The sequence below is a fragment of the Elgaria multicarinata genome, chromosome 9, assembly GCF_023053635.1.
Source record: "Elgaria multicarinata webbii isolate HBS135686 ecotype San Diego chromosome 9, rElgMul1.1.pri, whole genome shotgun sequence".
Taxonomy (NCBI): Eukaryota; Metazoa; Chordata; class Lepidosauria; order Squamata; family Anguidae; genus Elgaria; species Elgaria multicarinata.
In genome coordinates this window covers 60557096-60572856 of record NC_086179.1, presented here as the reverse complement: position 1 = coordinate 60572856, position 15761 = coordinate 60557096, and the positions used below count along the sequence as shown (strand labels likewise).

At 40.2% G+C, this 15761-nt stretch overlaps 1 protein-coding gene across 1 annotated transcript; it reads left to right on the top strand.

Moving 5' to 3' along the window:
* The first annotated feature begins 86 nt into the window (after nt 1-86).
* Nucleotides 87-15525, top strand: IRAK4 (interleukin 1 receptor associated kinase 4). The gene is made up of 12 exons (XM_063133978.1): nt 87-127; nt 1877-2046; nt 3478-3623; nt 4565-4762; nt 5357-5517; nt 6459-6523; nt 7643-7757; nt 8560-8669; nt 9429-9612; nt 12400-12462; nt 13897-14055; nt 14137-15525. Exons 2-12 carry the CDS (start codon nt 1886-1888, stop codon nt 14170-14172), a joined length of 1398 nt encoding a protein of 465 aa, XP_062990048.1. The 5' UTR covers nt 87-127; nt 1877-1885; the 3' UTR covers nt 14173-15525.
* Nucleotides 15526-15761: the final 236 nt, after the last annotated feature.

Below are 15761 nucleotides of genomic sequence, written 5' to 3'. Positions count from 1 at the left end.
AGCTTAAGCAAGAGGTGGTGGAGGTGGTGGGCGGGGCCGAGCAGGACGCCGGGCGGCTTCGGTGGGTTCCGGGGCGCAGTCAGCGCTCCCTCGGTGGCGAGAGACTCTGCGCGGGGCGCTCCGAGGGGTGAGAGCGCGTCGGTTTTCCTTTCCTTTTGAGCGGCGACGCTGCCCTGAGCTCGTTTGGGGGCTCTGCGTTCCAGGGGACGCGCCCCATGAACCACTGTAGCGTGTTTGCCCCGGGATAAATAGGATGGCCTCTTCGCTATCCCGCGTTAACATCCCTGCTTCGCCAGTCAACATAATGGAAGAAAAGCCCACCTCTCTTTCTTAACGAAGGGCGCACTCTAAGCAGGTTTAGACAGCAAAAAAAATCTTACCAATACCTAGCATGGCTGGCAAATACTGGGAGTTGTAGGACCTTTATTTTGTGTGTGTGGCTAAACATGCATAGGATGGTGCCCTCTCTTATGCATGGGGTAAAACGGGCTAATGCTATTGAGGCTGTCATAATTACGCCGTGTGACGTGCTCATCCTGGGATGTACCTACAGAGAAGCGTTGAAATTTATCTGGAATTATCAAGTGAAGAAATTTCCTAAAAATCAAGAGTTTCACTCCATAAAACTTGTTGGTTTCTCCCCGCCCCGCCCCCCCAGCTTGTACACAAGAAACTGTTGTTGTTGTTGTTGTTGTTTAATGTGTGCCAGTTGCTAGGTAGCATGTGTCTGACTTTGTATTTTAGCTCCTCTGCCCAATAAGCATAACGCTGTCTTATTAGGAAACTTTCCTAAATATATGCCCAAGAGTCTTTTAAATGTTAGCATTTCGGGAATTAGATGCTATAGTTGGTTATTAAAAAAAAAGTCTTTGTGGGATGGCACTGCAATGTTGTAATATCTTGTTTGTAGAAAACATATACTTGAACTCATTTTTTTAAAAAAAATCTCTTCCGGAACAGCATTCTCTCCAACCCCAGGGAAGTGTTTTTGTTGACTTACACAGTTATGGTTTAGAGTAGTATGAAACAAGGATGTTTCATCAAAAGTACTTGTAAGATAGTTTGGTACAACCTCTTCTCTCCCCCCCCCCCCCGGCCTTTTGGGGGAGTAAGTGGATTGACTTCCCTCTCAGTGCTAGGGTGGTACTAGTAATCCAAACTTGTATTTGGATTACTAGTACCACTGTATTTAACTACTTAATGGTAGCCATAGACAACAAGGAATTCCATGCAGGCAGGTGTGTGGGTTACTATGTTGGAAGTGGAAGCTCATTGGCCAGCATGGAAATACAGGGATGTAGAAGACAGCCTTTTTAACTGGTTTGCTATGGAGGCTAGTATCTTGCAGGAGGTGGCATCCCTCTCCTCCATGGCCAACATGGAACTGCAGGATACTAGCATGTTAGCAAGCTTGTCACTTTTGTGAGCTTATTGAAAAGTCACCCCTAATCCTGCAACATTAGGAAGAAACCCATTTGTGTCCTTAAAGGTATAACTGAGAAAAGAAATGCTGTAAATAAGGAAGTAAATTGAATAAAGTTTCTTGAAGTAGCAGGGCATTGCTTTGGAAAGAAGCGGCTTTGCCATTATTATTACTTTTAACCTTTTAAAGGCCTACATGTGTTCTCACATGTAAAAGAGGTAAGTGCTCAGTCTTTATTGAACTTTTAAAAATCTTTTTTTAAAAAGTTGAAAACAAAACGTTTGCAGATACATTAAGAGAGCGAGCGATTTCACGTCATCAATGTTGTCAATCCAGTAGATGCCAGTGAAAGTCAAATGCAAATATGACAGTGGGCTAGAATGAAAACATGTGTTGTCAACTTTACATCTTTTAAAAAACATGTGTGAAAACAAGTTGTTTTGCATTTGGTAGGATCTGGAGATGAACAACTCCATAATGCCGTCTACATACGTGCACCGCCTTGGCTACGGCATGATGAGGCAACTAGCCGATTTCATTGATCCACAGGAAGGATGGAAGAAATTAGCAACAGATATAAAAAATCCCTCTGGTGCAAGTAGATACAACCAAATGCACATACGGTAGTGTATTGAAGCCAAAGAGATAACGCTGTTTATAATTAGCCTGTAGACCAACTGAATCTTGTTATTGTACTGTTATATGTTTGATTTTTAAAAGCTTTTCATGTAACAAGAAGGTCCATTTTTACATGAAAAGCTTTTAAAATTCAAACATAATAGCACACACCATTCACTATTGTCCAATTACAAGTGTGTGTGTGTGTGTGTGTGTGATATATATACTAACTGAAATGGATGATTCTGGTAGGTAACAAAAAAAGTACCACATATGTATCCTGTTCTTCTAAAGTGTTCAAAGTAGCATACATGAAAATTGCGTCTTCTTTGTCCTTGCAACCAGATTGCAAGTAGGTTATACTGTGACAGGGCCTGTCAACTTGGATTTGAACTTGAGTCTGCCTGGTCTGAGTCTGACATCCTATCTGTTGCACTGATGTGTGTGTGTGTGGGGAGAGAGAGAGAGAATGAGAGAGAGAATGCAGACCTGGGATTTGTGAACAGCTAAGGTTGGCTGAATCGTCCTGGGTATGTGCTTGAATAAGAAGCCTTGCTGGATCAGATTTATTTGAAAGAATAAAGTTGTTTCCTTCCTTGCTTGTTGAGGCAACCACTTTGCCCCAGTCTTTGAAGGTGGAGACAGGAGGCTGATAGATACTTACTTTTGCCATGAATGGTGTGGCTAGCCTGTCATTGGCTAGGAAGAGTAAAGAGCTGTCAAGCAGCTGCTCCTCAGGCACCACACTGATGTAGGGAAAAATACCCAAACAAATCTTGGAGGCTGGCCAGCGCAATGACACACAATCTGGGTGTCCCTAGGGTATAGGTAGCTTCATTGACCAAAAGGCTGGAGGTCGTTAGCTTACTGAAAGAGAGCTACAGGGTTATAGCTCCCTTCCGATAAGGGTTGGCTGCCAGGAGCAGGGGTTAGACAGTGGCTGATCTCAGGCTATGAGCCAGGGTGGAATTGCTTGACAAGGATGATGGTAGAATGAAGCCATCTTGGCAGTCATCTTTAAGAGTGGTGCTCTCACTGTAAGGACAGTTTATACTGTCGCAAGTAAGGTTTATTAATAAACCTGTGGCCCTGTTAATCCCATAAATTGCCTCTTGCCTTCGATTTGAGGGTGGGCACTGTCTTGGCAACCAGCAGGTGTTACATGGTCACCAGAATCGGACCATGATTGTCCACCTGTGGACTGGAGTCTACCATCTGCTATCCTTGCACAATTATAAACTCAGTCTCAGAAGATAGCTTAGAAAGAAGTCTATACCCAAAGTGCATCCTAGAGGGAACATATGACAAAATCTTCATTTCTGTTGCTATATCAACTTTAAGTTTAAAAACGTGTGGTCTAAATAATGTTTTTCATGTCTTTTTTAAAGATCATCTCTGGTTATATAAAAAAAAACATTTGTGTTTCTTTTTTAAAGGCGTTTTGAAGCATTAAAGCAAGTAGGAAAGAGTCCTACCTGTGAATTACTTTATGACTGGGGGACCCAAAATTGTACAGTTGGTGATCTGGTGGACCTGTTGATCAGGAATCAGTTCTTGGCACCAGCTAGTCTTTTGCTTCCAGGTAACTTTGCTCTGCAGAATATCTCTGGCATTTACTTAAAGAGATTTCCATTTGAACAGTTGCTTTTAAAATAATCTGTATTCTAGGTGAATGTCTTTTAACTTTTGCACACAGCCATTTGTGAATAGAAATTAAATAGATAATTTGGCCAACGGCTAAGAAATCTGTGTAAATGCTTTGCTTTATGAAGAAGGTTTTTGCACCTATGTTTAAATCAATGGTTAAAGGAAATTAAGTTGCAATTCTGTAGCTGAGATGTAGCCACACCATAAACTGAGTTGGTGCTAAAATCTGAAGTGTCCCTGAAGATCATCTTAAAAACTTGACAAAAAATTAAGTGCAGCTAATGCAAACGACAGCATAACTTGACCGTTCAGTACAGATACCAAAAGCTGAGGGACAGGCAGGGAAAAGATTGACCAGTCTCCTTTGTCTTCAGTACAAGATTCTCCTAGAATTGTCCAGCTAGGGATACATGTGACCAAACCAACTTCGGGCTGATTCACATGAATAACCACTGCTTGGAGCTTGCCGCTTGATATTGCTGCACAGGATTACTGCTGCAGGTGAAATCAACACATTGTGGCGCATCCTCCTTATCAACCCAAACTTTATTTAGACAGGTGCATCAAGTATGGTTTGGGGGAGGGTTTGTAGGCCAAAACATATGATTGTGAACATTGTAAATATGAGAGTTGTGTGCACTGTTAAAGCATGACATATGAGATATAGGCCATAGCTAGACCAGGCCTATATCCTGGGATCGTCCCGAGATCATCCCTGTGAATCCAAATGACACACAGGGGATCCACGCAGGGATGACCCCTCCATTTGCCTGGGATAATCCTTAAGTCTAGCTAAGGCCGTAGATAACATATCCGAGCCCTCTGGAGTTTCTATTTTCTGTCTAAAGCCTGTTCATCATCTTTATTTCATGGCAGATTCTGTAAGGGTGACAGAGAACACTACAGTGCACTTGTCTTTACAAGAAACAACGTGTCTAAATGAAGAAGAAACTTCTCTACAGGAAAAACAAAAGGCACCTGTATCACCTCTCTTGGTTCCTGATAATGGGTCCCTAAGTTCACCTTCTTGTGGCCTCAGTATGGAGAAGAGTGACTTGCAACTCAATGATACAGGTAGGCAATTATTCCTCCCATCACTCTATCTTACCTTTCATTGCACTCCATCTAGTCCAGTCAAAGCACATAACATCACCCACATGGGAATCTGAAGTGGAGATGTATGGAAGCCTGTAGTTGCTTACCAAAATGGTTGCCTCCTAGGAAGGTCCTGGAAGTGGTCCTTATGTCTGCTGCAATTAACATCATAAAGGCTGCTATGATGAGCCTTTATATTTTGCACCATATAATTGCAACGTGTCAACATCTTGTTCTGAAATGTAATTAGTAAATATGTGCACCTCTTTCTATATAACAGCTTGAACAAAATGTTATCTATTAGTTTTAAAATATCTTTTACTTTTTCCTTGCTTGAGCTAGCGAGTTGTGTGTGTTTTACAGTGTTGTATAAGAATAGCTAACTGAGTTGCATCTTGCTTTTGCTTCATATTTTGCTGGCATCTACTGAAAAAGGAGGAGAAATCTCTGTCAGGTAATGAATCATGGCAACTCTGAAAGTCTAAATAACTGACTGCTAGTTTTTACTCCAAATAATTTCATAGATACAGAAGTGAATTTGAGATTTCGATTCAGACTTGTGTTTTTTTTCAGGGTTACAGAGCTTTTTGTTTCTTGAACTGAAAAGTTTTACCAATAACTTTGATGATCGAACTGTGTCAGATGGAGGCAACAAGCTTGGTGAAGGAGGCTTCGGAGTGGTGTTCAAGGGATGCATCAATGGCAGAACAGTGGCAGTGAAAAAACTTACTGCTGTAGGTTCCCAGTTACTTTAATATCACCAGTATGTATTGTGTATTTGCTTTACACTCTTATCTGTTCTGCTTAAATAATAGAATTGAACGCATGAAAAGGACCAAGAAATTGTGCAGTGCAACACCTCATATACTGTGCTTCATACCCAATCTGGTCGACCTGTTTAATAAAAAAACTGTCCTGTAAACAGCAGTTAGGATGGACCAAGAGCTATCCTATAACCAGGGCTGTGCAAGACTCGGAAGTCGGAGGTGTTGGCAGCCATTTCACAGAGTTGCCTCATCCAGCACAGCCCTTGCGTCCAGCCATGAAACACCTACAACTCCCAGCATGCCTTGACAGGGAGGGTGGACATACCAGGATCCAGGAGTGACAGGGGGCTCATGGCCTTGCCGCCACTGATCCCGGAGGATCGCCCACCCAGCTGCATGAGACCCTGCATAGGTTGCCGCAGGGTCCGTGAGCACCTCACAGCTGCCAGCGTCCCCTGAGAGCCACCAGCTCTTGGTCTGGAGGCTCCCAGCAAGCTATAGTTCCTTGAGTATGAAGGAATTCCTCAGGTATTTTAGAGGAAGACCTAACACATGCCCTTACATTATGTGTTTCATTTTTTAATTGCAAGAATAGTTAATTCTTAGGGTACTTGTTATCAGCAAGAAAGCCCTTGCTTTCTTGCTGAAAAGAGCCTTAAATGTTCAAAAGGAGTTGCATTTTAGTTGTTCCTCTTGCAGTGCTGTGGTTGCTACACTTTGTTGAAATTTTCTGAGCAATACCTAAAGATACAGCAAGCCTTCCAGGACCTTGGCAACCATGTTTTCCAATGTCAGATATCAGACTTCAACATCCTGCATTTGGTCTGTAACTGTCAACTTTCTGTGGACTTTCCTCGTCTCCCTACTTTTGAATATTGTAGTTAGTTTTGTTTTAATTGTCCTTGTAGTTGACTGATGTAAGCATTGAAGACCTGAAAAAGCAGTTTGAGCAAGAAATAAGGATTATGGCAAAGTAAGTAATGAGCATTTTTGAAACGCCATTGCAGAACTGAGCTTAGGATAAGTTAGCTGTGTGTTTTTACTTTACAACAGTAGAAATCTTAGTACGAAACGTGTAAACCTTGTTTGGCTTCCTTTGGGCATGATCTCCTGCTACTGTGCAAACCTGCTGCTGTCTCAGGCCTAATCTACACCGAGTAGGACATTGCACTGTGAAAGTGGTATATAAAAGGCAGGAGCCACACTACTGCTTTATAGTGGTATGGGAGTGCACTGAAAACTCTTGGGGCCCATTGATACATACCATATATGGCTTTCATACCACTATCCTGTTTGCTGTGGCTCCTGCTTTGTGTAGATTAGGGCTAAGTGAAGGAAGCATCCCTGTGTAGAGAAGTTTTCCTTCTCTCTATTTTGGTGGATTGAACTGTTTGTCTGCAGATTCCCCAAACAGCAGTTTTTATTTTTAGGATGCCCAATTCTTGACATTGAGTGAGCCTTCTCCAAATCACTCTTGTAGCCCATTCCTACTACTAGGAGGGAAGTCCCATTGATTGCAATGGAAGCATTGAAATAAAAATAACTTTTAATTAAAAGGCTTAAAACTTGTAACCTTAAAATCTTCAGCTTGGCAAATCTAAAAGTCTTTGATTTTATCAACTTCTAATTATTATTCTCTGGATCCCAGGTTTTTATCATTTTTAAAGAAATCATACCATATGGGCCATTTAAGCACACTGCTGTGCTGCGTTTTCCTTCAGAACAATGGAAGCTGCCTTCTCTGATGTCAGATCATTGGTCCTTCTAAAGTAGACATGGGCTGGGTTCATACATCATACTAATCCATGGTGGGTGGCAAACTATGTTGGGTAGGTGGTTATGCAAGCACCTTACTGTGCTCCCGTCAGACGATCAGGCAAGCAAGCTACACAGAGTAGTTTATTCCCCTCCCCAGATACACACTATTAAGCTGAGTCCTCAGATGAGTTTACATAGTCAGCGTAAATAGTTGCTGAACAAGTGTGTGATTCAGTTCTTCAGAGCTCTTTTAGTCTTCAATTTTCAGAACAGTAAAAAATGTAGGGGGGAAAGTGAAAGCTCAGACTAATAAGGCTATTTATTTATGTTACAGATGTCAACATGAGAACCTAGTAGAATTGCTTGGTTTCTCAAATGACTTTGATCAGCCTTGCCTAGTTTATGATTATATGCCTAATGGCTCATTGCTTGATCGACTAGCTTGTCTGGTAAGTGAAATACTTGCTTATTGTCAGAGCCTAGAAGCTGAATGTCTTTGAAATTGCTAAGTGGAGAGAGAGATCTGGATCCATTCTTCTCTTGTAGATTAAAGTGTTTTCTCACAAGAGCCTGTAGGCCACTTTCTCCTGCAGGCCTGCCCTATTGAATGTGCGGAAGGGCAGCTCTGCATGTGTGAAGAGATGTGTGTACTGACCTCCCCTTCACTGAAGTGATAAGGGAATGGGCAGGAACTCTGTGTAGACACTGGAGTGCATGTGGTGTTGTTCATGTTGTTGTGTTGTTTTATTATTATTTTAACACTTGGCTATCAGAACTAGAAAATCATGCAAATATGTTATGTCAGTATTGTGATGGACGGTTTTTTATATCACTGTGTATGCTCTGGAGTGTTCTGATGTGTTGTGGTTACAAATATTTCTTGGCCACCTTTCATGGCAGAAGACTTCCAAAGGTGGAGTATAGCAATAAAACGCATAATAAAAGCCGATGCGGCACTAAAAGGAGTGAAAACACAATGGGGTTGTGGAATATACTCTCTACAGTGGTGAATGGTATTCTCTGGGTTTTATATAAGGCTTTTCTTTTTCCAACAGGCTTTTCAAGAGCTATTGTAGGCACAGTTGGTCAGTGCTGTGATGTATTTGTTTTGTTGTTGCTTGTTATATATTTTATAGACTTCATATTTTATTGCAAGCATCTTTGAGACACTGTTTTGAGAATAAAATTTGTAAGCAAAGTAGAAATACTGAAACAGCTCCAATTCTCACTCCCCACACTCTTTTTTTTAAGGATAACACTTCACCAATTCCTTGGGGAATGAGATGTAACATTGCTCAAGGTGCATCAAATGGAATCTGTTATTTACATGAAAATAATCACATTCACAGAGACGTTAAAAGGTAAAACCTACAAAATGAATTGCAGTGTTAAGAACAGATACTCCCACTATTGTTGTAGTCCTCAAAATGTCATTTTTCTTTAAAAAAATGTTTCTGGTAACTTGAGAAAGAAGTTCTATTCTATTGACATGATCTATGTTTCCCCCCGACCATGATTAGTGGAATATTGTTATTTATTTATTTATTTATTTATTTATTTAATTACATTTATATACCGCCCCACAGCCGAAGCTCTCTGGGCGGTTTACAACATTTAAAAATAGTAAACATTAAAAGTATACAATTTAAAAACACACACACACACACACACACACATAAAAACAGTATAAAAACAACAGTATCCATTTAAAAACAATAATTGTGGGGTCCATTAAAAACAAACTTAACGTTGTTAAATGCTGTTAAAATGCTGTTAAAAATGCCTGGGAGAAGAGAAAAGTCTTGACCTGGCGCCGAAAAGATAACAATGTTGGCGCCAGGCGAGCCTCATTGGGGAGATCATTCCACAGTCGGGGGCCACCACTGAAAAGGCCCTCTCCCTTATTGCCGTGTTTGTGTTCAATTGAAAAAAGAGTTGGGGAGGAAAGGAATAATTCTTCTGTTTTTGTTCAGCAAACTACAAGCAAGCCAAAATAATTGTGGCTGCCAGCATTAAAGGAAAGATGTTGTTATTTCTGTTTCAATTTGATTACCACTTTCTCTGTGCGCAGCACATGGGAATATACACTATAAATTGTGGTACATCTTTTTGTTTTTCAGTGCAAATATCTTACTAACTGAAAAATTTGTGCCTAAGCTTTCTGACTTTGGACTTGCAAGGGCATCAGTAAGGTTCACACATACTATACTAACAGAGAGAATAGTCGGAACAGCGGCCTACATGGCGCCAGAGGCGTTGCGTGGGGAGATAACCCCTACATCGGATGTCTTCAGCTTTGGTGTGGTGAGTAGATAAGGGTTGTCTTTTACTCTTGATTTTATGTCAACATATCACTGCTGGGCAACATGGATGGCAAGCATCCGAGCAGTTAGATTAATTAGATTAAAAAGCAGACAAGCCAAAGTCCAAATCTACTCAAATGTTTGACCTTGGTTGACTAGGGCCTTCTTGGTGGCTGCTCCAAGGCTCTGGAACTCCTTCCCAGGGAGGGTAGGCTGGCTCCCTCTGTGCTACAGTTTTGGAGGCAGGCAAAACCTTATTTGTTTCAGCAGGCTTTTGGAACTATACTGGACCTGTGTTAATGTATTGGATCCCACCCCCTTTTAACCTGTTACAGTTTTAAATTTTTTTAACGTGTTTTTAATTTTACTGTAGGTTTAATTCTATTTTTAGCTAGAGTGAAGCTAGAGGAGTCTTTGCCAGGGACTAAATGCCGTTTCAGGCGTAGCTATGACCTGATGGAAGGGTGTGTGGCTATGCCTCTGTTATCATCTGGCCCTGACTTCATCTGTGCCCCATCACCACATTCAGGGTTTCCTCTTCCCTGGCTTAGAGGAAAGTGAGTGGCCCAAAGTCATCTAGTGAGCTTCAATGCCAAGAGGAAACGTGAACCCAAGTACCCCTAGGCCAAGGCCAACACCCACAACCCTTCTCTGTCTTCTTTCTCTTTCCCCTTTCTTCTCCCCTCCACTCGACTGTGTTCTTATAGGATGCTTTGAACTTGGTGTGGAAAGTGGATGGTTTTTCCATATTAGTTTATTTCTACTGGCGATAATATTTTATCTTGTACACTGTTCCAAAATTTTGAATGGGGAGCAGTATATAATTATTGTCAATAAATAAGTTTCTGATGATAAAGTCGTAATATATTGGTGGGCTGTTTTTTCTATCCCTTCTCATTTCAAAAGATTTCCTTGAAGTGGCTTATCATAAAATTTTAAAGAATTAAATTTTACATTGTGGCACTTCCGTTCCTCTGATGCATAGCAGGCTCTGGGATAGCACAGCTTCTCTCTCCACAGCCTATGTTTATTCAGTAATTGTGATTGCTTTCATCCCATCTCACTCCCCTCTACTGCTGGCAAGTGAGCCCACTGCCTCACTTCATGAACCTTATTCCCACTCTCCATCCCTAAACCACTGGTCTTCTCATAGCACAAGTGGAGAGAGGGATGAACCAGATGTAGCAGTGGGCATGGTCAGGTTCTCCTGTCTCTGGAAAGGGAGTGAATTAATCAGGCTTGCTTCTGAAAACGAAACAATACAGCTTAAAATGAAATGGTTAAATTTCCCAGAAGTGAGTTTTCATCTTTAAATGCCATTATCTACAGCACAACCCCTTCACTTCCTAAGAGTGAAAGGGTAGCAAATGGAAGGGAATGCAGATTTGCCTTTGATTCAGGATCTCTTCACAATGAATTGTAAGACGTTTTATCAAAAGAGAAAAAACACATTGTGGTGGTAGATGGAAGAAAACTAAAATCCTTTCCAAGAAATTGCTTCTATGTGGAGGAAACAGTGAGTGGTTTGGCTTCCCAGAAGCATGCTCCCCCGCTCCCTATTAAAAAAAGAAGAGCTCCGTGGAGGGAAGGAGAATAGATGGCCATGTAGACAGCAAAGTCATATGGGTAGTGAATCTAGGAGGAGCACCACTGGCAGGCCAAAGATTGACTGATTTACAATATTTGCATATCACCCCACATCTAAGATGGATTCTGGAGTGGTGAACATAAGGCTAAAACATTCAAAAGATAAAAAGATTAAAACACCATATTAAAATTGCTCAATTTAAAACAGAATGTCAATAAAAATGGTGTCTGGTCAATTAAGGAAGGCTTCCTGGAACAGGACTGTTCCGCCTTTTATGAAGACATGAACGAAGAGGACAGGATAGATACCAAGCCCAGGTCACCTACTCACTTCTCTGTTGTTCGAGTGGAGCAGGAAGGAGGGCTGCACACAACTGTGAGGTTGACTCAGGATTCCCTGTAGGTACAACCTGCAATTGACCAGTTCTTTGCTTTCCTTTCTTGGGGGAGGAGGTTGGACTGCCTTGCGAGCAAAGGCAGACCTTTTTATTGGGATGTATGGAAAGCCTGGTTATGGTGAGGAAGTGGTAGGTGTCTCTTACTCCAAACCCAAGCAGATTCTTTTCTTCTAAAGTCACCATGGGGTATGGCTGGAAAGGAGAGCACCCCAGTGTCCTGGACCTCTAGGTGGTGATAAGTACGAAGAATTATGATCCTTTCTTCAGCCAAAGGTGAATTGATCTGGAATCTGGTTACCCTGATGTCTTAGTCGGTCTTCTTAAGATGTTGCAGGCTTCAATTCTCTCTCTGTGTGGTACACAGTTGGATTTTGAGAAGCTTTCTTCGCTAATACCAGGTCTGGTGTTAGTCATGCAAGGATGCTGGGAGTACAATTTTCACATTTTCAGAGGCACACGTTTTATCACTTTTGTAAGAGCAGAGCCATGGCACAAACTGTACCCTTGCCTGCTCTCTTTGCTGCTTGCTTTGGTACTTATATGTGAGATCAAAGTAGGGTTCTTTTTTTAAAAAAAGCTTTTTATATAGTAGGAAAGTTCAGCAGATGGAGTCTCAGCAAATCATCAAACTATCAGTTTATTCTGAGGGCAGAATAAAATCTCTTTAAGCAATCAAAATGGTGCTTTCTTTACAATTTTCATCACAGCAGATTTTAATTAAGCTGTACTTTGCACTGGTATCTCATGGATGATCATGAAATGTATTTCGCTTGGGCTTCTTTTTAATGGTTATCTTTCTCTAGGTGTTACTTGAAATAATAACAGGGCTTACTCCCGTGGATGAAAATCGGGATCCCCAGTTACTGGTAATTTCTTCTTATTCTACTACTACTACTTTTTGAAGTATCTTTTATAATAAACTTTTATCACATTTCTCAGCCAGCGAGTATCTAGCTGCAGTGCCAAACCAGTTGAGTGTACAGTTTCAAATAATTTCACTGGGTTAAAACAATAATTCTGTCATGAGCTGACATTGATTAGAAACACTTGCATTAATTTTGGCTCCCTTGAACAACTTGGCACCATTTTTCTGTTTTGATTTTAGTGGAACCATTATTGAGTTGTAATGTTAAGAGGAAAGGGAGAGTAACTAATTTCATCTAACTATGGGCAACAGTTGGGGGTATTTTTCTGAATACCTTCTGAAGTTGTTTGTTGAATTCAATTTAACTGCAGATTTGAAAACTGATTCAGGTTCCAATAACACATTGGTAACTTCAAAAGTCCAGGTTCATGTGTGAAAACTAGACATTGCATTCCTTCCTCTCTCTCTCTCTCTCTCTCTCTCTCTCTCTCTCTCTCTCTCTCTCTCTCTGTGTCTGTCTGTCTGTCTGTCTGTCTCTCTCTCTCTGTGTGTGTGTGTGTGTGTGTGTACCCCTCCTGGAAACTGGGGCAATGGTAGTGTGGGAAGAAGCCCTAGTGTTGGAGAAAGTGCCCTGATAAGGAGAGATGATAACAAACTGATGAGTCAGAAGAAGCCCTTAGGGAGATCATAATCAGAGACAGCCATTTTGAAAGGATGTCTAGCACAAAGGTTAGGCTTACATTGATTACTATTAGATAAATTTTAATTTAGGCAATTAAATAAATTTCTTTTGACTACATTTATTGGAAATTTATTTGAATAGAAAAATATATTCTTATGTCAAAATATCCCCCCCAGGCAAGATGTTAAGTTTGATCTGGGTGAAAGACCAAGGTGAAAAAATGTTATTTAACTGGAAAGAAGGAGAATCCTTAGAAATTTATCCACCAAATCCATGGAAATCTTTTTCTATAATGCACCATTTATGAATACCATTAGTATATGGTTCTCTTCATCCACCCACACACCTTTATTCCTTTAACATAGCTGATTTGAGGAAACTGAATTATGTATTTGAATATTCTGGTGTTGTCATTTATCTGGAACCATGAATAACACATAGAATAAGATTCAAGCCATAATAAAAAATTACTCTCATAATAAAAGAGAATCAGACCCCTGCCATAAATGTTGCAGTCATCTATCTAGACAGCTAAAAATGTCAAGTACTTCTACAATTTGATAGTGCTACACCTGCAGTAACCATTTGAGATTATGATATTTAATGATGACAGCAGCTCATACTGTCATTTTAGTACAGTGGCAACACCATTTCTACTGAAATTCCCTTTCTCTCTCATTGCCCCTACACTTTGGGTATTCAGTAGATTAGACAGTTACAGATCATCGCAATACTATTTCTATGTCCACACAGCTGACTATCAAAGAGGAAATTGAAGATGAAGAAAAGACTATTGAAGATTGTGTTGATGAAAAGATGAGCAATTGGGATATTACATCAGTTGAGCAGATGTATTCAATCGCTTGCCATTGTCTGAATGAAAGGAAAAACCGGAGGCCTGATATTAAGACGGTAGTAGGATTTTTACCACCATATGGCTTTTAGTGTGTGTTTGCTTGTAAGTATTAATTTATACTTTTGCTTCTCTTGCAGGTCAAACAACATTTACAAGAATTGCTGATCAAATAAGGTCTCTTCTATGTCTTGACATAGCATCTAGTGCACCTCACAAGGAGGTTTGCGGGGTGGGGTGGGGAATACCCCCTGTTGAGTTGCTCCCTTCTGGTCCAAACAAACTTCTCTTTCATTTGTATATCTGTGTTTTGTAGGGTTGTTACAGTTCATGTTTTTTTAAATGAATTTATGTTTTTTGTGGCACTATTGCTTTGTCACTTTCCTAGACTGTGGAGCGAAAAACCTTCCTCAAAGCCTTATTCATATGTTCTTGCAAACGATCTGCTATTTCCCTCCTAGAACTATGTCCCTCGGTGGCCATTTTGCCTGGCTGCAGCATGACGCAGATCGACTGCTGTTATGGCTCCTCTTTTCCTACAGCTGTTTCTCGAAGTGGCCATTCTGCCACCTTATTAAATATTTAACTTTGAAGAATTAGGCCCCCCCTTTCTCATTTTGAACTAGGTCTTTTAACCTGTGTTTTTAAATACCTTTGTACAATGCCTAGAAAACATTAGGTCAGGATGTGTGGCCCTCCAGGACTTGTTGGATTGCAACTCCCATCAGCCCTAAGTGACATAGCCAATGGTAAGGGATGATGGGAGTTGCAATCCAGCAACATCTGGAGAGCTACACATTCCTTATCCCTGCTTTAGGTGCTATAATAAGAATAGAAACATCACATCCTGTGTTAAAAACAGAATTATGGAAGGGATCGCACCTGTCCAGCTGGGATACTCTTAATCAGTGGATTTTGCATTTTCAATTCCAGTTTTGGAAGTTATAATAATAATAATTATAATTAAATATTTATTTCTTACCCTCCTCTCCCTCTGGATTGAGGCAGGGAACAACATTAGATATCAATACCATAAAATACATAAAACTGATTAAAACATATAAAACTAATACAATATTAAAATAACTGTCAAATATCTTATTTTAAGATTGTGAGATTATTATTTTTTTTAAAAAAAATCTAGATCTATTATAATGCAGAGAGAGATATGGATGTCAGACACTTCTAAATGCCTACATTCCCGTAAGACCATTTCTAAAAAAAGAAGAAGTTTACCATACTTTTTGTAAATAGGAGTTTGGGGAACTCATACATTATAGAAAAGCCTTTTTAATATGAATATTTAAAGCAAACTAGTTTGCGAACATTGCAGTATTCAAAGTTTGCAGTGTTCAACAGTAGATGTAAATACACTATCTGGAAGCACAAAGCCATGTTTGAAGGTCCTTGTGGAATTGGCATTTATTTGTTTTATAGTCCTATGATGGTTCTTTTTCTAAGAAATCTGTTATATTCGCTGTGAAGAAAATGAGAACTGAAATTAGAATTAAATTATTTAAAGCTGAAAAGCCTTTTATCCTTAATTCTTCCACTTCCAGTCGACATGCAAACATTTCATAGAATTTCTACTTTGTGAAGTTGCCTCAGAATCCTAGTGTAACATAACTAAGGCCCAAAAATGTTTGTTGATGCTGCTCCAATTCAGTGTAAAGAATTCTGTCCAGAGGCTTTTGCACACTCAAGGTTTTTTTCTTCTTCTATGAGGATGGAATACTTACAAAATATATGCCTCTCAAAGTTATCT

Coding starts and splice junctions, on each gene's coding strand:
- IRAK4 (XM_063133978.1), top strand. CDS start 1,886: ATGAACAACTCCATAATGCCGTCTACATACGTGCACCGCCTTGGCTAC. Junction 6,524..7,642: donor GAAATAAGGATTATGGCAAA/GTAAGTAATGAG, acceptor TTTATGTTACAG/ATGTCAACATGAGAACCTAG. Junction 14,056..14,136: donor GGAGGCCTGATATTAAGACG/GTAGTAGGATTT, acceptor CTTCTCTTGCAG/GTCAAACAACATTTACAAGA.